The sequence below is a fragment of the Bos indicus x Bos taurus genome, chromosome 10 (assembly GCF_003369695.1).
Source record: "Bos indicus x Bos taurus breed Angus x Brahman F1 hybrid chromosome 10, Bos_hybrid_MaternalHap_v2.0, whole genome shotgun sequence".
NCBI classification, from domain to species: Eukaryota; Metazoa; Chordata; class Mammalia; order Artiodactyla; family Bovidae; genus Bos; species Bos indicus x Bos taurus.
Window position 1 is genome coordinate 79086516 of NC_040085.1, and position 23746 is coordinate 79110261.

At 38.7% G+C, this 23746-nt stretch overlaps 1 protein-coding gene across 6 annotated transcripts in view; it reads left to right on the forward strand.

The window, feature by feature from the left end:
* ZNF410 (zinc finger protein 410) overlaps nt 1-23746 on the forward strand; it is a 44458-nt gene that overhangs the window by 2415 nt on the left and 18297 nt on the right. For all 6 annotated transcript variants that reach the window (XR_003512833.1, XR_003512832.1, XM_027552393.1 and 3 more), the window contains 4 exons: nt 13627-13809; nt 15488-15623; nt 18956-19174; nt 20396-20587. Coding sequence is in view for 4 of the 6 variants with exons in the window: in XM_027552393.1 (XP_027408194.1) it covers nt 13777-13809; nt 15488-15623; nt 18956-19174; nt 20396-20587 (580 nt within the window). In the remaining 2 variants the exon portion in view is untranslated. The remainder of the gene's footprint in view (nt 1-13626; nt 13810-15487; nt 15624-18955; nt 19175-20395; nt 20588-23746) is intronic.

Here is a 23746-nt window from a genome sequence, read left to right on the forward strand (position 1 = left end):
GGGTTCTGGGTGCTAGGAGATAAAGTAGTGAACAAGACAGACTAGTTCTTGTCCTTGTTTATGGAGCTTACAATTTGTAAACAAGCTTGCTCTTTTTTATGATAGCCAGACAAAAAGTGAGTACTATATAAAAACAAAAGAATTCGAAATTGTGATGGGTGCTGTAATGGAAACAGTAGGGATGGATAGAAAGTAAACTGGGGTTATGGGGAACCTTCCTGGGATAAAGTGATCAGGCATACATAACCTTTTTATGTGAGTTGATGGTTGAACAGAGCCCTGAAGAATAAAAAAACAGCTAATCAATGGAAGAGAAAGCATTCCTAGGTAGAGGAAATGACACGTGCAAATCACTAGCATAGGAAAGAGCTAAATGTGTTCAAGGAACTAAGGGAGAGCCATTTGGCTGGAGCTTGGTGAGCAAGTAATAGAGAACAACTCTGGAATGTCTTTGGAGAAGCAGGAATGTATCACATATGTCCTTATAGGACTGGATAAGGATTTTGGATTTTTTCTAGATATATTGGGAAGCCACGTGAAGAAAATGCGAAAATTCATAGTTTAAGATGATATTGAGTGATGCAAAGAGAACAGAATGAAGGGAGGCAAAGAATAGAAGCAGGGAGACCAGTTAGGAGGCAGTAATGGTACTTTAAGGCAACAGTTGATGGTGGCCTGGAGTGGAGTAGAGGCAGTAGAAGTAGGTAGGTTAGAGATAGACTCAAGACCAGACTTGTAGCTGGACTGCATACTGGGAGCAAAGGAAAGAAGTTATAAAAGTAACTTCTAAATGGGGTGAATGATGGCCTTCCCTTGAGTGGAGGATTGTGGTCAGAGGGGCTGGCAGGGGATAATGGGAAACGGTTGGGAGAGAATTCATTTTGAATATGTTAAATTTGAGATATCAAAACATCAGGTAGAGATGTCAAATAAGCAATTATATATACAAGTTTGTAGCTCAGAGGACATATCTAGGCTATAGGTATGGGGAGGGAGGAGGGTTCAGGATGGGGAACACATGTATACCTGTGGTGGATTCATTTCGATATTTGGCAAAAACTAATACAATATTGTAAAGTTTAAAAATAAAATTTAAAAATAAATAAATAATTAAAAAAATTTTTTTTGGAGACCATGTCATTTAAAGCCATGCGTTCACACTAGGAGGGTAATATAATATAGTAAGAGAAGAGGGCCTGCAAACTCCTGAGGAACATTAGTATTTAGAAGGTGAGTTGAAGAGGAATATAGGTGTTATCAGAGAAGGCTGGAGGAGTGGCCAATGAGGTAGGATTAAAATGAGAATCTTAGAGGCAAAAGAGAGTAAAGTGTTTGTGGAAGGAGGCAATGCTTCTAAGGGAAAATATCAGTTATGACTCTGGTTGCAAATGACCAATTTACTTGAGGAGAAGAGTTTATGACAAGGATGTGGGCAGCTCACAGGATCAAAGGAAATACTGAAGGCCCTGGCTTTGAAAAGGACAGAAATCTGAGCAGCCCCAGGGGGAGACTGATAATTGCAGTACTAGAATGAACAGGTTGCTGTAGCAGTTTTTACCTTTTAGTTACTTACTTCTTTTAGAATTCACGTTCTAAGGTAAAGTATCTGATGAACAAATCAGTTGACTGCCCAACAGTTCCTTAGGATAGGAAAGAACACCTTACTCTACAGTCCCACCAAGAATGTATCCAGTGAGGGAGGGGTAGATCCCCAAATAAAGTGTGGATCCTGTTACCTAAACAGGGGGAATGAATGTGGAACAATCAAAAATAATAGTTGTCCTTTGCAAAGTTTAAGTAAGATGAAAACAGCAAAGTATCCATTAAATTTGGCAGCATGAAGATCATTGGCTTTAAATTTGTCTCTGAAGGATTGCAGAGAAATGGGGAGGTGACAAATAAAAATCAGGGCCGTAGGAATGGGGCACCCCAGAACATCCCAGGAAGAGAAGAAGGAAGGCCCAGGATGCACGTTACAGTTTCTGAAAGTCTTTCTGGCCTCACAGTTCTCTGTTCCTGATGTCTTTGATCAGTCCTCATTACCATTTTATCGTTAAAATTTAATTAACTCTCATGCTATATCTTATACTAGATATGATATTAAACAGTTACTTGATTTTTCTGTTTCTTTCTCTACCATTTTATACCAAAACTTAAACTGCTCTTTTATAAATTTAAAATTTTGGTCTTTGTAATTCATTAGCATTAGTATAATTTTGTTTTTGTTTTTTAAGTATTACTGAATATTGTTCCCTTCTGTATCTTTGGTCAGCCACAGGTAGAAGTGGACGGAGCTGAGAAGCAGATTGGCACATGGGGAGAGAGATTAGTCCTCTCTGTTGAACTTATGTGCTTTATTTTAACCTTTGTGAGGAGTGCCCAGTTGAGGGAGCACAGTGTTTTGCAGTTTCTTCTCTTTTTTCTCATCCTGTCTCCCTCTTCCCCTTCTTTACCAAACTGAGTTAAGGTCAAGGCATTTTCTGCCTCCCTCAGGAGGATAAGAACAACGCTGGTATTCTGGGCTTTGTATTCTAGAGTGGAATCACATTGCTTTTTGGAGGCTGACACAATGATGTTCTGTTTCTTTCATGATGCAGAGTATTAAAAGCCCCTGGTCATCTTTCCGTTTGGAATACATGCCCTTCTGTATGGCAGTCAGGACTGAGGCAGGAGACCTGTATCAGCTCTGTTCCCTTATAGCTTGATTAGTTTACTTTGGTCTGGTTTTTCCTCCCAGTATTTCTCCATGTAGCCTGCATTGGTTTTAGGCCATATCTGCTCTGGGAAATGGTGTTACCACTAATTCCTGTGTAGCATATGAGAGTTCTTCACTGAGGTGTGGGACCAAAAACTGGTTAATTATAAAGACATTTTGTCTTTCTTTGCTGATTGGTGCCTAGTGTATAGTATTTTCCTTTGCAGACGTTTAGGGAAGTTTGAAACCACTAGACCATTCAGGTATGACCTAAATCAAATCCTTTATGATTATACAGTGGAAGTGAGAAATAGATTTAAGGGCCTAGATCTGATAGAGTGCCTGATGAACTATGGACGGAGGTTCGTGACATTGTACAGGAGACCGGGATCAAGACCATCCCCATGGAAAAGAAATGCAAAAAAGCAAAATGGCTGTCTGAGGAGGCCTTACAAACAGCTGTGAAAAGAAGAGAAGCAAAAAGCAAAGGAGAAAAGGAAAGATATAAGCATCTGAATGCAGAATTCCAAAGATTAGCAAGAAGAGATAAGAAAGCCTTCCTCAGAGATCAATGCAAAGAAAAGAGGAAAACAACAGAATGGGAAAGACTAGAGATCTCTTCAAGGAAATTAGAGATACTAAGGAAACATTTCATGCAAAGATGGGCTTGATAAAGGACAGAAATGGTATGGACCTGACAGAAGCAGAAGATATTAAGAAGAGGTGGCAGGAATACACAGAAGAACTGTACAAAAAAGATCTTCACGACCCAGATAATCACGATGGTATGATCACTCACCTAGAGCCAGACATCCTGGAATGTGAAGTCAAGTGGGCCTTAGAAAGCATCACTATGAACAAAGCTAGTGGAGGTGATAGAATTCCAGTTGAGCTATTCCAAATCCTGAAAGATGATGCTGTGAAAGTGCTGCACTTAATATGCCAGCAAATTTTGAAAACTCATCAGTGGCCACAGGACTGAAAAGGTCAGTTTTCATTCCAATCCCAAAGAAAGGCAATGCCAAAGAATGCTCAAACTACCGCACAATTGCACTCATCTCACACGCTAGTAAAGTAATGCTCAAAATTCTCCAAGCCAGGCTTCAGCAATACATGAACCATGAACTTCTAGATGTTCAAGCTTGTTTTAGAAAAGGCAGAGGAACCAGAGATCAAATTGCCAACATCCGCTAGATCATGGAAAAAGCAAGAGAGTTCCAGAAAAACATCTATTTCTGCTTTATTGACTATGCCAAAGCCTTTGACTGTGTGGATCACAATAAACTGTGGAAAATTCTGAAAGAGATGGGAATACCAGACCACCTGACCTGCCTCTTGAGAAACCTGTATGCAGGTCAGGAAGCAACAGTTAGAACTGGACATGGAACAACAGACTGGCTCCAAATAGGAAAAGGAGTACTTCAAGGCTGTATATTGTCACCCTGCTTATTTAACTTCTATGCAGAGTACATCATGAGAAACACTGGGCTGGAAGAAGCACAAGCTGCAATCAAGATTGCCGGGAAAAATATCAGTAACCTCAGATATGCAGATGACACCACCCTTATGGCAGAAAGTGAAGAGGAACTCAAAAGCCTCTTGATGAAAGTGAAAGTGGAGAGTGAAAAAGTTGGCTTAAAGCTCAACATTCAGAAAACTAAGATCATGGCATCTGGTCCCATCACTTCATGGGAAATAGATGGGGAAACAGTAGAAACAGTGTCAGACTTTATTTTTCTGGGCTCCAAAATCACTGCAGATGGTGACTGCAGCCATGAAATTAAAAGACGCTTACTCCTTGGAAGGAAAGTTATGACCAACCTATATAGCATATTGAAAAGCAGAGACATTATTTTGCCAACAAAGGTCCGTCTAGTCAAGGCTATGGTTTTTCCTGTGGTCGTGTATGGATGTGAGAGTTGGACTGTGAAGCAGGCTGAGCGCCGAAGAATTGATACTTTTGAACTGTGGTGTTGGAGAAGAGTCTTGAGAGTCCCTTGGACTGCAAGGAGATCCAACCAGTCCATTCTGAAGGAGATCAGCCCTGGGATTTCTTTGGAAGGAATGATGCTGAACCTGAAACTCCAGTACTTTGGCCACCTCATGTGGAGTTGACTCATTGGAAAAGACTCTGATGCTGGGAGGGATTGGGGGCAGGAGGAGAAGGGGACAACAGAGGATGAGATGGCTGGATGGCATCACTGACTCGATGGACGTGAGTTTGGGTGGACTCTGGGAGTTGGTGATGGATAGGGAGGCCTGTCGTGCTGCAGTCCATGGGGTCTCAAAGAGTGGGTCATGACTGAGTGACTGAACTGAACTGAACTGAAAGGATTTGATAGATTTGCTTGTTTCTTAAGCATTTATGCAAAACTTTGCTTTTGAAGAATTTTATCATTATTTCTGTTAACTGATAGGTAAGTAAGCTTAGGGTATATCTATTTCATTTCAGTATTTCAGATGAGTTTCCTAGGGCCAAGAAGATGAGTAGCTTGCCCAAGTCTCAACCAGAGAAACAGAGGCAGAATTTATGTTCCTTCTTTAGACACCTTGGATTTTTTTTAAAAACACCTCAACTTTTTTATTGAATTTAGCTTCTTAGTATTAATGCATAATTTGCTGGATGATGTTGAGTGTACTGTAGAAAAAGAATACAGTTTATCAAACTGCAGTTCCTAGGATTTATTTGGTTAAAAGCAGAGGGAAAGTTGTTCTCCGTATGGTCCTGATCATAGAGATTGCTGTTGTCCTTAATCTACTTTGCTGTTGTTAGGAGTTCTCTCATTACTTATTCCCAGAACATTTCAGAGCTTCTTATGTTTTTTGCTTTGGTTTGTGCAAAGGTTTGTGTTGCCTGCATTCTTTTTAACTCTTAGGCTGACTATGGGATAATATATTCAATAATAGCAGTGGCAGAATCAATGGGTTTCTAAAAATACAATATGTGCCAGACCAAGATTATTTTCTTTAAGCAGTATGATTTGATGGCCATAGGGAACCATAGAGGCAGTAAAATTTAGCTGTTACCCAGGATAGAGGGCAAAAGGGTCTGAAAAGTACTATTAGACCAATCCTTGGGTTTCTGAGATCAGTTTGTTTTGTTATAAACTCTTTATCCAGAGCTAAGATTCTTTATGTATGATTTTTGGAAAATATGATTTGATGTGCCTGGCCTTTGTTGCTGACAATTAAGTACCATTATCTCTTTTATTATTTATGATACTAAATTAGTAATTTTTCTGTTCAAAAGGAAATAAGGATACAGAGTTTATCAGTCCACCAGGTAAAGGTAGAAAATAAGCATGAACAAATGATTGTCCACATTAAAGGATGTTGAGTGATCTTTTAATCACAGGATACTACTTGGTGTTGCATCTCTAATCTCTTATCTTAATTAACAGCATAAGAAATCCTGAGAAGAAATTTCCTCTGAGACCCATAATTATCTTAAGAATAGCTTCCCTTTGAGTAGAGCTATGCCTTTCACTCTGCATGCATGCTAAGTCACTTCTGTTGTGTCTGACTGTTTGCAACGCTATGGATTGTAGCCCACCAGGCTCCTCTGTCCATGGGATTCTCCAGGCAAGAATACTGGAGTGAGTTGCCTTTATTGCATTTGAAGGAAAAACCTGGACACTCCCCTCACCTCACACTTGTAAATTATTTTCATTGTAATTACTCTAAATGTATTCAAACAAAAAGCTAAGTAATCCTTATCCCTCCTATATTGAACCTGATGACCCTTAACTATAAAATCAAAACAAATTTACAAATAATTCAGTAATAGCAATGGTAAGGTCAGTGGAATTTTTAAAAATATATGTGCTGAATCAAGATTGTTTTCTTAAGCAATCTCATGTGTCTTGATTGCCATGTATTAAGTAGGTAGGAACCAGGTATTTAGTACAATTTAGGTTATCAGTGTTATGTCCGTTGTTACAACGGATTTATATTTTTATTTGTAAGTTGTTTAGTCTCTAAGCCATGTCCAACTTTTGTGATCCCGTGGACTGTAGCCCGCCAGGCTCCTCTGTCCATGGGATTTCCCAAGCAAGAATACTGGAGTGGGTTGCCATTTCCTTCTCCAGGGGATCCTCCTGACCCAGGGATTGAAACTGCATCTCTTGCATTGGCAGGTGGATTCTTTACCTCTGAACCACCAGGGAAGCCCTTATGAATAAGTATATAGATGTTAACCACACTAAAACCTAAGAAAATCCAAATTAGATTAAAATTCATATTATGTAGTAGAGATGTTGTTTTACTGAAATGAGCATATTGAGCATAATAGCTGATGCTGGGAAAGATTGAAGACAGGAGGAGAAGGGGACAACAGAGGATGAGATGGTTGGATGGCATCACTAACTTGATGGACATGAGTTTGAGTAAGGTCCGGGAGTTGGTGATGGGCAGGGGAGTCTGGTGTACTGCAGTCCATGGGGTTGCAAAGAATTGGACACAACTGAGTGACTAAACTAAATATTGAGCTGAATAGTGGAAAGATTTAGCTTTGGATTCGCTAATATACATAATCTACGTATATATTTTAGCTTTAATAATAGCAACGTAGAGAATATCATACAAGGTAGTATTTATAATGTGAAGGCATTGTGAAGCAGTTTATCATAATCAGATCTCATATTCATCTAAAACTGGCCAGAAGTCCTTGAACACCAATTTCAGTGAGGTATTATTTGGTAACTTAGTAGAGTTAGAGTTGCCTTATTCAGAAGAAAATAATACAGAATGGAAGAAAGTTTATGCAAATCTTTTATCTGGTAAGAGACTTGTATCTGGAATATGTAAAAAATTCTTACAACTCAATAATAAAAAGACAACTAAATTTAAAAATGGGCCAATGATCTGAATAAGCATTTCTCCAAAAATGATGTACAAATGGCATATAAGTACATGAAAAGATGCTCAACATTATTAGCCATCAGGTTATGCAACTCAAAACTGCACTGAATTACCACTTCATACCTACTAGGATGGCTGTCTTTAAAAAGATGTAATTTTAAAAAGTGAGGATAGGGAGAAATTGGATCCCTCATGCACTACTGGTGGGATTGTAAAGTGGTGCGGCCACTTTGGAAGATAGCCTGGTAATTCCTCAAGAGGGTAAAACACAGTTACTGTATCATCTTATCAGTTCTATTCTCAAATGTATACCCCAAAGAATAAAAACATGTTCACACAAAAATTTTCCATATGAATCTTCATAGCAAAATTATTCATGATAGCCAAATTGGAAAACAACCCAAATGACCATCAACTGAAAAATGGATAAATAAAACGTATAATATATCCATGCAGTAGAATAATGTAAAAAGAAATTAAGTACTGATACATTCTGTGACACAGGTTAACATTGGAAACATTATGCTAAGTGAAAGCAACCAAGCACAAAAGATTACATATATGATTCCATTTATATGAAATATTCAGAATAGGCAAATCCATAGAGACAAAAAATAGATTAGTAGTTGCCTAGGCTTGGTCAGGGAAAGTTTTGGGAGGAAATGGGGAGGGATTACTAATGGGTTTCTTTTGGGGGGTGATGAAATTGTTGTAAAATTGATCATGGTTATGGTCACATAACTGAATATACTAAAAAAATTAGTTGTACTTTTGGAGTGAATTGTATGATATGTGAATTACATCTCAGTGAAGCTGTTACATAAAAAACATTTGAATTGTTTTTGAAATCTCTTAAATGGGTAATTTGAATTGGGACTAGAAATAGCTCAATGTACATATCAGGTTGCTGTGTTAAAGATGAGATCCACCAGTACACTTGATAAGGTACTGAGTGCTCCAGCACAGATTCTTTTGAGGTCATCTGCCTGTTGTATTGCAACCTACTTGTCTTTCTTTTATTTATACAGCAAACATACAGACCACAAACTGGGCACCAAATTGTATGGTAGAACTCAGTTGTTGTTCAGTCGCTCAGTTGTGTCCAACTCTTTGCAACCCCATGGACTACAGCACGCCAGGCTTCCCTGTCCATCGCCAACTCTTGGAGTTTACTCAGACTCATGTCCATTGAGTCAGTGATGCCATCCAACCATCTCATCCTGTCGCCCCTTCTCCTTCTGCCCTCAATCTTTTCCAGTATCAGGATCTTTTCCAGTGAGTTGGCTTTTCACATCAGGTGGCCAAAGTATTGGAGCTTCAGCTTCAGTATCAGTCTTTCCAGTGAATATTCAGAGTTGATTTCCTTTAGGATTGACTGGTTTGATCTTGCTGTTCAAGGGACTCTCAAGTCTTCTCCAGCACCACAGTTCAAAAGCATCAATTCTTCTGCACTCAGCCTTTTTTATTGTCTAGCTCTCACATTCATACATGACTACTGGAAAAACACAGAACTCAGTTATAATATGGATACTGATTTGTTCCAGAAATTGCATGGGTGTTAATTTTTTAAAAATTATCATTGAAATGAAAACACTAAAATGAAATGTCACAGATAACCATGAACCCTTGAGAAATGGTGATCTAGAGGTGGCTCTTAAACTATAAGAGAGGTGGCAGCTCCCTTCTCTACATTATTATAACAGATTTGTAAAATTGCCTAAAATCTAGTATATCTGATTTTTTCCCCTTGTTTGGTACACATATTCATATGCTTAATTTAAAAAAATTTTTCATTAGTAAGGATATCAGAAATGGAGCCAGTACCATTAGTTTCTAAGAAAACTAACAAATAAAAAGGGCAGTAAATAGTTGTCTAGTTTCTTAGAGATTTTAGAATCCTGGAATCTTAAAGTTGGAAGAACCCTAAGGATAACCTAAACAAACGTTTGATAATTTCTTGGCTCTTGAAATGAGCTGAAATTGGGGAAAAGGAATTCTTAAATCCTGAAGATTCAAGACCAGACCTAGAGGGATTTAATTACTATTTTTGCTAACTTGCTCTGGGTGGGAGTGCTGGCTCTGCAGCTTAATAATTTGGACAAATAATTGTACTGAACCTTGGTTCCTTTTTCTATGAAAAGAGAGATTGGTAAACTACATTGAGCAGTTATAGTGTTCAAGTGAGAAAAACATGTAAAGGGAAAAGTCGGATTTATGACACTTAATTTTATGTGGTAAACTTAAAACAAGCCTTTTCATTTACATTTTATAAGTTTTTTTTATGATGAAAATGAGGATTTCTGGAAGCCAGCAATGGGGAGAGGATTGAACCAAGAGGGCAATAAACGTTTATTCACGTACTTCTAAATGCCTTTTTTTGTAGAGTAAGTCTTTCTTGTTCTGACTTTCCATTCTACCTTGGTATGTATTGAAAACTCCCATCCTTGATATATTTTATACTGTATGCTTACTTTGTATATAGTTGTGCTCCCAATTTTAGCAAAAATTGTGCAAAATAAAGCAGACTTATTTGCCAAAATCCTGAAAGAAAAGTTGTAAGAAAGTAAGAATTCAGAGGATGGGAGGTAAGATGGCACAATAGAAGGATCTTGAGTTCACCCTGTCTCATGAACACACCAAAATCACTACTCACTGCTGAACAATCATCAGTGAAAAAGACTGGAACCTGCCAAAAAGATACTTTACATCCAAAGACAAGGAAGAAGCCACAAGATGATAGGAGAGGCACACTTTTGATATAATCAAATCCCATACTCCCCAGGACGGCAGCCCACAAACTGGAGAATAATTATATTGCAGAAGTTCTCCCACAGGAGTAAGAGTTCTGAGCTCCAAGTTAGGCTACCCATCCTGGGGATCTGGCATCTGAAGGGGGAGCACCTGGAGCATTTGGCTCTTCATTTCTGGAGCTCCATAGGACTGAGGGAAACAGAGACTTCACTCTTGGAGGGTGCATATAAGGTCTCACATGCACCAGAACCTAGGGCAGAAGCAGTGACTTCTTAGGAACCTGGACCAGACCTACCTGTTGGTCTTGGAGGGTCTCTTTGGGAAGCGGGCAGTGACTGCGGCTGACCCTGAGGACGTCAACACCATTGGCAGAGATATTGGGGTGTATTCATCTGTGAACTCTCACTGGCAGCTGACATCTTGCTTGGGTCATTACCACCAAGACCTGGCTCCACCCAACAGCCTATAGTCCTGCGATGCCTCAGGCCAAGCAACAGGGCAGGAACACAGCCCTACTATTAGCAGATAGGCTGCCTAAAGACTTCCTGATCCCACAGCCACCTTGCCGCTTGACTCAGCCCTGCCCACCAGGTAGACACCAGAAGCAAGAAAACTACAACCCCGCAGTCTGTGGAACTGAGTCTGCACATAGTTATCAGAACCTGCTCTGGGACCAGGTGGGTGCTGGCCCTTGGGTGACAAGAGGAGAGTGTACTGCTGGGACACAGAGGACATCCCTTGCAGAGGACCACTTCTCCAAGGCTGAGAAACATAACTAACCTACCACATACACAAAAATTCAAACAGAAATTTAGACAAAATGAGATGGCAAAAATTATGTTCCAGACAGAGGAACAAGATAAAACCCCCAAGCATCAACTAAGTGAAGTGGAGAAAGGAAGCAATCTACCTAAGAAAGAATTTAGAATGATGACTGTAAAGATAATGCAAGACCTCAGGGAAAGAATGGATGCACAGAGTGAGAAGTTACAAGAAGTTTTTAACAGAGTTAGAAAATATAAAGACCAGCCAGACAGAGTTGTAGAAGACAATAACTGAAATGAAAAATACACTAGAAGGAAATCTGTAGCAGAATAGATGAGGCGGGATGGATCAGGGAGCTGGAAGAAAGAGTGGTGGAATTCACTGCTGCAGAACAGAAAAAAAGAATGAAAAAAAAAATGAGGCTAGTTTTAAGAGACCTTTGGGACAACATCTGACACACTAACATTCCAATTATAGGGGTCCCAGAAGGAAAAGAGAGAAAGGGCCTGAGAAAATATCTGAAGAGATAATAGCTGAAAACTTCCTAATGGGAAAGGAAGCAGTCACCTAAGTCCACGAAGTGTAAAGAGTCTCATACAGGATTAACCTAAGGAGGAAGATGCCAAGACACATAGTAATCAAAATGACAAAAACTAAAGATAAAATATTAAAAGCAACAAGGGCTAAGCAACAAATAACATACATAGGAACTCCCACAATGTTATCAGCTGATTTTTCAGTAGAAACTCTGCTGGCCAGAAGGGAGTGAATAAAAGAAGAAACTGCAAACAAGAATCCTCTACCCAGCATAGGCAAGCAAAAGCTAAAGTGATTCATCACCACCAAACCAGTTTACACCAAACGCTAAAGAACCTTCTCTAGGTGGAAAAGAAAGGGCCACAACTAGAAAAAAGAAAATTATGAAATACGCAAGCTCACTGGTAAAGGCAAACATCCAGTAATGGTAGGAAATCATCCACACATAAACTAGGTAGGGAAGTTAAAAAAGTAATGAAATCATCTGTATCCACACTAAGCAGTTAAGGGACACACAAAACAATTAGATGTAAAATACGATATCAAAACCAGTAATCGTGAGAGGAGGAGAGTAAAAATGCAGGATATCTAAAATGCATTTGGAATTAAGATATCAACAACTTAAAGCAATCGTGTGTGTGTGTGTGTGTGTGTGTGTGTGTGTGTGTGTGTGTGTGTGTGTGTGTGTTTATAGAGAGAGAGAGAGAGACGACTATACCAGAACCTCATGGTAGGGACTTTCTTGGTGGTCAGGTGGTTGAGAATCTGCCTTCCAAAGCAGAGGATGCAGGTTTGATCACTGGTCCAAGAACTAAGATCCCACAAGCCATGACACAGCTAAGCCACGTGCTACAACTAGAGAAGGCTGTGTGCTGCAGCGAAGAGGTTGCACACTGCAGCAAAGACCCAGCACAGCCAAAAAGCAAAATGAAACGAAAACAAAAACCAACCTCATGGTAATCACACACCAAAAATCTATAATAGCTAAATACACACAAAAAACGAAAAAGAAATCCAAACACAACACTGAAGATAGTCATGAAGAAAGTAAGAATTTAAGTTGGGGAAACAGCTTCATGAGGGTCCCAAGAGTTCTGTTTTTTTGGGAAACGCTGTTCAAATTTTGACTGTATAACTATCTTTTATACAAAATTGAGAAATTAAGAAAAATGTTACACCAGGCTACCACACCCACCCAGTACAGCAACTGTCACGGCTGTGTGAATTTCGTTTTACTTTTTCCTGTGTACTTTTTCCTGTGCATGTCTTAACTGGTTTTAATGACAGCGAATGTATCATTTTGTATTTTGTTTTTGTAATTTAATGTCATTAACATTTTTTGTTGTTGCTTTGTTTTCATAAATATTTTTAAGTGACAGTGTCATACTGTAGTCAGCCATTACTTAAATGAATATATATATGTATTTATATGTTGCTTATAGTGTTATTTATTATCACAGATGATAAGGTGAAATTCCTTGGGCATATAGCTTTTTCCATATTTAAAACCTTTGCTTATTTTTTATTTTAAAATTTATTTTATTGAAGTATAGTTGATTTACAGTGTTGTGTTTCTGCTGTACAGCGTAATGACTCATATGTGTATATATATGTATATATACACATGTGTTCATATTCTTTTCCATTGTGGTTTATTACAGGATATTGAATATAGTTTTGTGCTATACAGTAGGACCTTGTTCTTTATCCATTCTATATATAATCATTTGTATCTGCTAATCCCAATCCATTTCTCCCCTACCTACTTCCCCCTTGGCAACCAAAAGTCTGTTCTCTGTGTTCTTAGAATAGATTCTTAGTAGAAATTCTACATCAAAGTATGACTTTTTATGGGTTTTGATACATGTTTGGCTTGTTCTATTTTAAAACAAGTGTTTGGGGCTGAATTCTTTCTTTGCTGTTGTGATTTGGGAATATATAAAGAAGTGGCTTTGTTTTTTTAACTACATTTTCCTGCTGCTCTGAAGTTTCTCTCTCTCTCGTTTTTCCTTTTTTAGGCGACATTGATTACCCAGCCAGCACAGCATCTTACAGGAAAAGCATAGCACTTCCTAGAGGAATATGAGCACAACAGGAAGGTGTCATTGACTCTGAATTAAAATTTCAACCTGTCCCCTGAACAGCTACAGAATTTGGAAGCTGAATCAATGTTATCAGATGAGTTAGAATCCAAACCAGAGGTGAGCCCAGACAACTGGTTTCTTTTTCTTTTGGTGGGCTGTGTTAGAGAGTTTATTCTTAGTTCAAGAGTCAGCAAACTTTTTCTGTAATGGGCCAGGTAGTAAATATTTTAAATTTTGTAGGTCATATGGTTTTGGTTGTAGATCAGATCAGATCAGATCAGTCGCTCAGTCGTGTCTGACTCTTTGCAACCCCATGAATCGCAGCACTCCAGGCCTCCCTGTCCATCACCAACTCCCAGAGTCCACCCAAACTCACGTCCATCGAGTCAGTGATGCCATCCAGCCATCTCATCCTCTGTCGTCCCCTTCTCCTCCTGCCCCCAATCCCTCCCAGCATCAGAGTCTTTTCCAATGAGTCAACTCTTCGCATGAGGTGGCCAAAGTACTGGAGTTTCAGCTTTAGCATTGTTCCTTCCAAAGAAAACCCAGGGCTGATCTCCTTCAGAATGGACTGGTTGGATCTCCTTGCAGTCCAAGGGACTCTCAAGACTCTTCTCCAACACCACAGTTCAAAAGCATCAATTCTTCGGGGCTCAGCCTGCTTCACAGTCCAACTCTCACATCCATACATGATCACAGGAAAAACCATAGCCTTGACTAGATGCACCTTTGTTGGCAAAGTAATGTAAATACTAGTTTGTTATTTTTCTATTACTAATTACTTTCTCAAAAATTTAAAACTTCAATTCTTACCTTTTATGACTTTTTATATTTGTTAGTTTTGGGGCTTCCCTTGTGGTTCAGCTGGTAAAGAATCCGCCTGCAATGTGGAAGACCTGGGTTTGATCCCTGGGTTGGGAAGATCCCCTGGAGAAGGGAAAGGCTACCCACTTCAGTATTCTGGCGTGGAGAATTCCATGGACTGTATATGTATAGTCCATGGGGTCGCAAAGAGTTGGACACGGCTGGGAAGCTTTCACTGTCACATTTTTTTTAAATAAGTATAAATTATTATACATTTAGATAATGACAAAATTTATTTTTGTATGGCATATATATGTACACATATGTAAATCTTGACTACCACAAACCATGTTAATTTTGTATATATTAATATTATATTGATTATATAATTGCATATATTAATAAGTTTTCTTTTTAAATGTGATTAAGGGATTTAAACATAATTTTTATTCATTTTTCTCATTCTAATTTTAGAATATTTGTGTTGTTTAGTAGAAAGATAGCTAAATTTGGAATCATGTTACCTAAGTATGAAGACTGACACTGCTCCTAACTAGTGATGTGACCTTGGACTAATGACTTAGCGTCTTCATCTTGATTTCTTACCTTTAAAATACATGCAATTTTACTGAGTTCAGTGAGGATTAAAAGAGCCAATACACAGAAAAGTGCTTTATAAGGTATATTATAATCATACATATTGTTGCAGTTGAATTTGTAATAGCCACCATTTATAATTATAATTATTTTTATCATTTCTCTGTTTTGTGAAAGGTTATTACTTTCCATATCATTCAATTTTTGTCTAGAATAGAACATTTGATAAAAATATTTTGTAGTTAATCTGGTTTTTCTATGAATAAGGCAGATAGTAGTGAGCAATCAAGACTTAATTCAATACGTAGTCTCCTTTTGGTAAATTCAGAAGTTTAGATATATTTCTGAGAACTTGTATTATTTGTTGTCTCCACATCCCCCTCTTCCTCTTCAGCTCCTGGTACAGTTTGTTCAGAATACGTCCATCCCCCTGGGACAGGGGTTAGTAGAATCAGAAGCTAAAGACATAACTTGCTTGTCCCTACTACCAGTGACTGAAGCCTCAGAATGCAGTCGGCTAATGTTACCAGGTAAAAATTAGTGTCATCAAAGATAAGCTAAACAAGACTTAAAAGAACTTAGCCTGCTCTGTGGTGGTGGAATGGGATAACTGCCTTTATAACTGACTGGTAGAAACTGTAAAAATTAGAGGAGTCATGGCGAAAGGCAACCACGGGAGTCATAGTGCATTGGTAGTTTATTTGTTTAATTTTTTGGCTGTGCTGTTCAGCCTGTGGTATCTTAGTTCCCCAACCAGGAATTGAACCTGGGTCCTCAGCATTGAGAGCATGGTGTCCTAACCACTGGACTGTCAACCCCCTGTACTGATAGTTTAAGTCATAAGAACAGATATGAACACCCATAGAGTGAGAGTGAGAAGAAAAGGAGACCAAGGCAGAACTGCATGGAACTTAAGGTACCTATTCAAGGTACAGGGTGAGGCAGGAGAGCCTGTGAAGGAGGGAATAAAAAGAGGCTAGAGCAATAGGAGGAATACTGACATGAAGTGCAGGCATGGAACCCAAGGGAATGGTCAAGTTGACAAATGCTTCTAAGAGGCTAGTGATACAGGGACCATCCCAATGAGATGGGCTCCCCTCATAGCTCAGTTGCTAAAGAATCTACTTGTAGTGCAGAAGACCTGGGTTCAATTCCTGGGTCTGGAAGATCCCCTGGAGAAGGAAATGGCAACCCACTCCAATATTCTTGCCTGGAGAATTACATGGACAGAGGAGCCTGGCAGGCTACAGTCCATGGAGTCGAAAGAGTTGGACTAAACCACCACCAGTGCCATAGGATCGGTGAAGTCATTATTGCCCTAGGCAGGACATGTTCCTTGGAGAGGGAATGGAAAGCCAGGCTGTAGCAGGTTGAGATAGCACTGCAAGGATAAGTCTAGTTGAGGAAGTATACTTTCTAAAGGTTGTCTTGCTATGGGAAGGAAAAAGAGAAGGACATAGAGTAGATTAAAGAGTTAAATTTTTTTAAGATTTGAAATATTAGAGGGTGGTTTGTGTTAAGGGGAAAGAGGCCATTAGAGAAGCCGTGAACAGAAAGAGCGGGTGATTGGTAAGGAGGCTCCAGGAGAGGTAGGAGGAAGTAGTAGAATGCTGAGCATGGGTAGTGAGATTAGCTTTGTATGAGGAGGAGGAGATCCCACCACTTGACTACCAGCAAGGAAAGCATTATTTTTGGATGCAATGAATTCTTTATTTTCTGGAAATTGAAATATTTAAAATTTGGAATATTAATGTTAAATCAGGGGAGCGTCATCTGTTGTGACAGCTTATTTGTTACAACATCTTTTGGTAACTATCCTCTAGTGGTGTTCTTTTCTCTTTGATTTTTTTAGTTTTCCTCTCTGATTTTTGAAATGACTTAAGGGCAGATATATTCAACCAGTGTTGATTTAAAGTGTTTCTATCTAGCTCCTATCTTTCCCACATCTTCCATCTCTCAACTCCCATTTTTCTACTGGTGTGTTGGTAGTCTTTCCAAATCCTTGTGGATTTTCAATATGTAAAAATTTCCGTGTGCTAATAAGTGTTGATCTTCATTAGGATTTTCCCCCTAAATTTTCTCTCCTAATTTTAATTTATTGGATAAATATTTTTTAACAATAATGAAGTGAAAACAGAAACAAGAGCATCCATATTCTTTTATACATTACCTTCTTTTAGTTTTAACTTTGATTTAAAATATTTTAGACAGCCAGATATAGATAATAGTAAAGGAAAACCCAAGCACTCACCTCCCAGCTCATGAAACATATTATTAGAAACACAAACGTATCTGTACGTACCTCGCTAACCTCATTCCCCTCCCTCCTAAATATGTGTGGATATATAACCTACATATTTTTAGTTGGGATATGTGATAGACACAGAAAAGCACAAAACTATATGGATATACATTTTGAAGAGTTATTAAGGAAGGAGATACCTACCACCCAGTCAAGAAGGAGAACATTGCCAGGTTTCAGGCCTTCCATGGGTTTCTCCTTGATAAAGAAAACCTCTGTTCTTCCATATGTCACCACTGTCCTCAATTTTTTAACAATTAATTCTTTGTTTTCTAAGTCCTGGAGAAGGGAAAGGCTACCCACTCCAGTATTCTGGCCTAGAAAATCCCATGGACTGTATACTCCGTCGGGTCGCAAAGAGTCAGACATGACTGAGCGACTTTCACTTCACTTCGCTTTCTAAGTTTGATCCCCCAAGTCTCATTCCAGAAAATAAAGAATTCATTGCATCCCAAAATAATGCTTTCCTTGCTAATAGTCTTGTGGACTTTAAATGAGTGGAATCATATGAATGTATCTTGTTGTACCTTTCTTCTTTTACTCTATATTTGTGAGATTCATCCTTGTGTATGCTGTGGTTTGTTTGGTTTCATTGCTGTATACTGTTCTATGAGTATATCACAACTTATTGATCCATGCCACTGTTGATGAATGTGTAGCTATTTTCCAGCATCATATTATGACAAACAGTGCTGCTATGAACTGTATTTAAGAACAGGCTTTTTGTGTGTGTGTGTGGTAAAACATATATAGAATAAAACTTACCATTTAACCAATTCAGTGGCATTAAGTTCATTTACTTTGCTGTGCAACTTCATTAGGCTTTAGAATGGCAGTGTTGTGCCTAGGCTTCTACTTTATTCCTATAATCTTATTGGTTATCTCCTTCAAAAAAGAGAAGAATGTAACCTGCATTCTATGAAGATGAATGAAACCCCTGAAAACATTGGATGCTTTAGCACAGTAGTGTAATTCCACATTATGTTGCAATTAGAATCTTTGGAAATTCATTCCCTCCCCTAGAATAAAGCTCTAGAAGCAAGTCTTCTGAATTATTTCTTTACATCTGGTATAAATCCAGAACCCTCATGAAACATGTTGATGATTCTGTACAGTTTCAATTGTGTTGCAGGCTGTGATTTTTCCCTTAGTAACTCACCAGACGTCTCAAATGCATGTTATAAAAATTAAAGAGTGGCATCTTTTCCCAAGAAAAACAGTTTAAAATTTAAATCCTATTCTTGAGTTAATATTTACTTTGCCTCAAAAGGACAAAGGTCTGTAAATGTCCAAATGTGGATGGTTTTTATTAGTTACTGCCAACCGTCAGAGGAGTCTGCCCCTCACATTTTGACTGATGTCCTTTAGAGCTTTAGCTGTCTTTCACACTCTGTTCTTTTCTGAGGCAGATTTTATATTCATAAAATGAAAATGCTATCTGCTCCTATAAGGGTGTTAGTTTCTAAGTGATGTTACAAGGGTGTTAGGTACTGTGTATCAAAATGGTGAACTCCTTGGAGATAGCTACTACATAAAGCTGTGGTATTTTCCCTTTACTAGATGATACTCCAAATCATACGAACTCCTCCAAGGAGGTTCCTTCCTCGGCTGTGTTGAGAAGCCTTCAGGTGAATGTGGGTCCAGACGGAGAAGAGACGAGGGCTCAGACTGTACAGAAGTCTCCAGAGTTTTTGTCTACTCCAGAGTCCCCTAGCTTGTTGCAAGATCTACAGCCAAGTGATAGCACTTCTTTTATTCTTCTTAACCTAACAAGAGCAGGTATTCTTTATATTTTTCTGACCTCTACTCATGCTTAAGAAAAAACTTGGAGGCAGGGCAGGAGGGTGGGGAGGAATAATTAACTTAGTCATACTTAAAATGGAAAGAAGCTATTATTACTATTTTGGAGAATTGGTATAGTTTGGTGATCAATTGAACATATAGAGGAAAAAGGCAGACTCTAAGATGACTTAACATTTTCTTGTTCGGGGGAGTTAAGTGGTATGTTTAGCTAGATGGTGCACACAAGAAAAACAGGATGGGGGGAGAACGATTTGTGCCTGTTGATGTTGAGATTTCAGAGGAACACTTAGGAGGAGAGTTAGAAACAGGAATCCAGAGTTCTAGAGAGGTGTGGTGTGAAATAAGTAGTTTCTAGTGCTTACCAGCATTTGGGAGGTATATGAAACAATGAGCATGAATTCTTTGATTCAGGAGTAGTCTAGGAGCATAAACAGAATCGAGGGCACATCTAGGCCCCTGAAAAAAAATTTAAGGGGGTGATAGAAGAATGGAAAAGAGCCAGTAGAGAGGGATCAAAAAAACTGAATGAGAATGATGTGGGGGAAGCCACATTTAGTATCTTTTCTTCTGTAAATCATACCAAATACTACAAATTGGGCCAGTGAGATGAGGACTGGGAAGTGTATGTCTGGTGAACTTAGCAAGAGCAGTTGTTACTGAGGTAGGAGAGATGGAGCCTAGAGTTAAAAGAGGTGGGGAGTGGACAGCAGGTGAGAAAGTAGATACACGAGTTAGAAGTTAAGAAACTTCAAGAAACATGACTTTGAAGGAATAGGTGAGAAGGTGATATTTAGAGTCATACTTGAGATTTTCTATAAAAAAGAAAAATGTGGGAGAGGCTTGAGCTTAGACAGATTGAAAGGCTGAAAGGGAAGCTGTAAGGTGGCCACTAAGGAGGAATGGGTTTGAAGGTGGAGAGGAAATAACTAAAAGATAGGATTGGATCCTAGAGGTAAGGGTTAGCCGGGTTGCTAGGAAACATACTTTGCTTCTGAAACAGGAGGAGGTAAGATAAAGACTAGTCTCTCAGCTGGGAGTAGAGAGTTGATAACCTAATCTTGGATGAGAACAGAAGCTTGAGGGGTGAGATGTGAAAGTCTGAAATAGCTGATTCAGGACATGGAGAGTTTCTGAGCCAGGGTCAATCAAAGGGATTACTTCATGGTTAACTTGCATATATCCTCTTGTTTCTTCCAGGTCTGGGCTCTTCAGCCGAACACTTGGTATTTGTACAAGATGAGGCAGAGGATTCAGGGAATGATTTCCTCTCCAGTGAGAGCACAGACAGTAGCATTCCCTGGTTCCTCCGGGTTCAGGAGTTGGCCCATGACAGTTTGATTGCTGCTACTCGGGCACAGCTGGCAAAGAATGCAAAAACCAGCAGCAATGGTGAGACCCCTCTGTTATTTTCCTTTCCAGTATTCTATTCAGAGATTTTGGTAAGACAGTGGCTATCTTTTGAGTTGCATATAATCCAGATTACTTTATTGGTGAGAGCAGAAGGCTAGAAATGTGTAAATTGCTTATCTTATTTTCTATAAAATAACTCAGCCATGACAGGTTCATATGCAGAATCAATGAACAGTTGTCAGCTTTAAATAATATTACCGAAGCCTTTTTAACGGAAAAAATTTTTTCACAGATCTTGGTGTTAACTTCAGTTGATTTTGTACTGTTCTTTATACTTAGAGATTTTGCACCATTATGAAATCAAATGGCTTTATCAATAGACATAAAACTATAAAACAGATAAAAATGAAAGTAATATTAAATCAGTGTGGCAGATGGCAGTGTTTCACTGAAACTAAATTGTTGCTCATGGCAGTTCAGCAGTTACAAGCTACCATAGTGCTGCTTTTAGGGGGCAGGCAGGGCAAGGAGGGTGGAGCCAATTCATCAGAAGACCTCTGAATATCCAAATAGGGTATAGTGTGGTTTTTCTTGAGTTCAGCATGCCTGTACTGTTTACTCTGGGCCACTTTTTCTCTATTTAGTAATTTTCAAAGTGTGGTCGCTAGGTCATCTGCATCATCAGTGGTTTAGAAATGCACGTTATCAGGTCTCATCTTATTGAATCAGAAACGTTTTTAGTAAGCCCTCATTATGGTTATGATGCATGTTAAAGCTTGAGGACCATGGCTCTATACAAGCCACTCCTAAAACACTGCAAAACTTTTGCCATAATATTGTTTGTATTAGATCTGCCTCTGTATTTTCTCATTAACCTGTGACAATTAAGGTAATACAACAGATGGTTGAGGTATATGTACTGTCATTACCACAAACATACGATCAATTTCATCTAGGTTGAAATACAGAAATATTTTAATTTTGTATGTGGTGCTGTATATCAGGAGTCAGCAAAGGGCCAGATAACCACCCGTTTTATAAAGTTTTATAAATAAAGTTTTATTGGAACACAGGCATGCCCATTAGTTACAGATGGTCTATGGCTGCTACTATGGCAAAGTTGAGTAGCTGTGACAGAGACCGTGTGGCCTCAAAGCCCATAATATCTTCTGTCTGGCCCTTTACAGAAGAAGTTTACTGATTCCTGCTCTATACAATACTACTTTCACTGAAAATTTTATCCCAAATGCAAAGACCTTACCTACATAAATGTAGAGTCTTTGAAGTGTTTACAGTGTTCTTCAATATGTACAATGTAAGGTGTATTGAATTTCTTTGTCTCTCTTGCTCTTTTGTTTGGGATAGTGTGCAAAACCAGGTCATAAGACAGTTCTGCAAACAGTGCTTTGTTTTCAAAAACAAAGTAGTTTAGAGAATACTTCTTTGGGAAACTTTTTAATGACTTAAATACAAGGCAACTCACTCTTTTCTGAAGGATTTTCCCCCCTATTTTATGATTATATCTATGCAAAATTGAATGCACGAAGCCCTGTCACTGGTTTAAATCTCTGCATTAGCATGGGTTTTTATAGACCTTTTGTTAGAAATTAATTAGCTGGAGTTCTGGAGTTACTGGAAAATTTTCTTTATGGTATATGCACTTGTGTGCTGTCTGAAATTTATCCATGTTTTGATTAAGCAAACAAAAAAACTGTGGGGCAGTATTTAAAAAAAAACAAGTTAATATTAACTAGCAAAAGTCATCTTAGGTTCTGCTCCAACCTGGGAGCAATTAGTTCTACAGTTAGCATTTGGTGAAGTACAGCAAGGAAAATGTAAGATGGGAAGAAAATAATATTAATAGATGGGAAAGATACTGCCTTTGATCAACTGTCAGTTTCCTGGAAGTATGGTAGGTATAACGTATTATCCTACTCTTGACAGGGTTTTGACAGGGGAAATATGAATCTTATTCCTAAGGTATTTGTAATGGAAAGATAAACTCCATATTTTTATAACAGAATTAAGTGGTTGTGAATGTATTTCTCTAATGATGTCCAAAATCAATGCAGACAGTGACTGCAGCCACAAAAGTAAAAGATGCTTGCTCCTTGAAAGGAAAGTTATAACAAATCTAGACAGTGTATTAAACAGCAGAGACATCACTTTCCCGACAGAGGTCCATATAGTCAAAACTATGGTTTTTCTAGTAGTCATGCATTAATGTGAAAGTTGGATGATATAGAAGACTGAGCACTGAAGAACTGATGCTTTTGAACTGTGATGCTGGAGAAGACTCTCGAGAGTCCCTTGGATAGCAAAGAAATCAAACCAGTCAATCCTAAAGGAAGTGAGCTCGCTCAGTCGAGTCCAACTCTTTGCGACTCCATGGACTGTAGCCCACCAGGCTCCTCCATCCATGGGATTCTCCAGGCAAGAATACTGGAGTAGGTTGCCATTTCCTTCTCCAATCCTAAAGGAAATCAACCCTAAATATTTATTGGAAGGACTGGTGCTGAAGCTGAAGCTCCAGTACTTTGCCTACCTAATGCAAAGAGCCAACTCATTGGAAAAGACCCTGATGCTGGGAAAGATTGAGGACAAGAGGAGGGGGCGACAGAGGATGAGATGGTTGGATGGCATCACCGACTCAATGGACATGAGTTTGAAGAAACTCAGGGAGATAGTAAAGGAGAGGGAAGCCTGGCGTGCTGTAGTTCATGGGGTCACAAAGAGTTGGACATGACTTAGCAACTGAACAACGACAACAAGTGGTTGTGAATGTTTTTCTCTGTTGATGTCCAACTATGTATTGAAGAAAATGAGAGAAAGGATGCACCACCTGCTAATCTGGAATTTAAAGATATAGTTAACTAATTTCATTTAAATTTAAGGAAGTCACTGCAGTGTATGTTCCTCTCCTCGCTTCTTTTTATTCTACTGAACAAAAAACTTGATCAGGTACTATCTCTAACTTTAAAAAATATGATTAGAAATTTTAAAATGCACTGAGTTTTTGCATTCTTAAATATTTCTTAACTGAGGAGGAGTGGTACAGGTAATGAGAAGGTGATTCTTATTCTCTAGAGTGACAGAAACAGCCAGAGTGACTTCAGGAGATAGAAATCTTAGACTGGTTGTCTACAAAAGAAATTACTACCGTAAGTCCATGATTAAGCCAGACTGACTGCTCCTTCT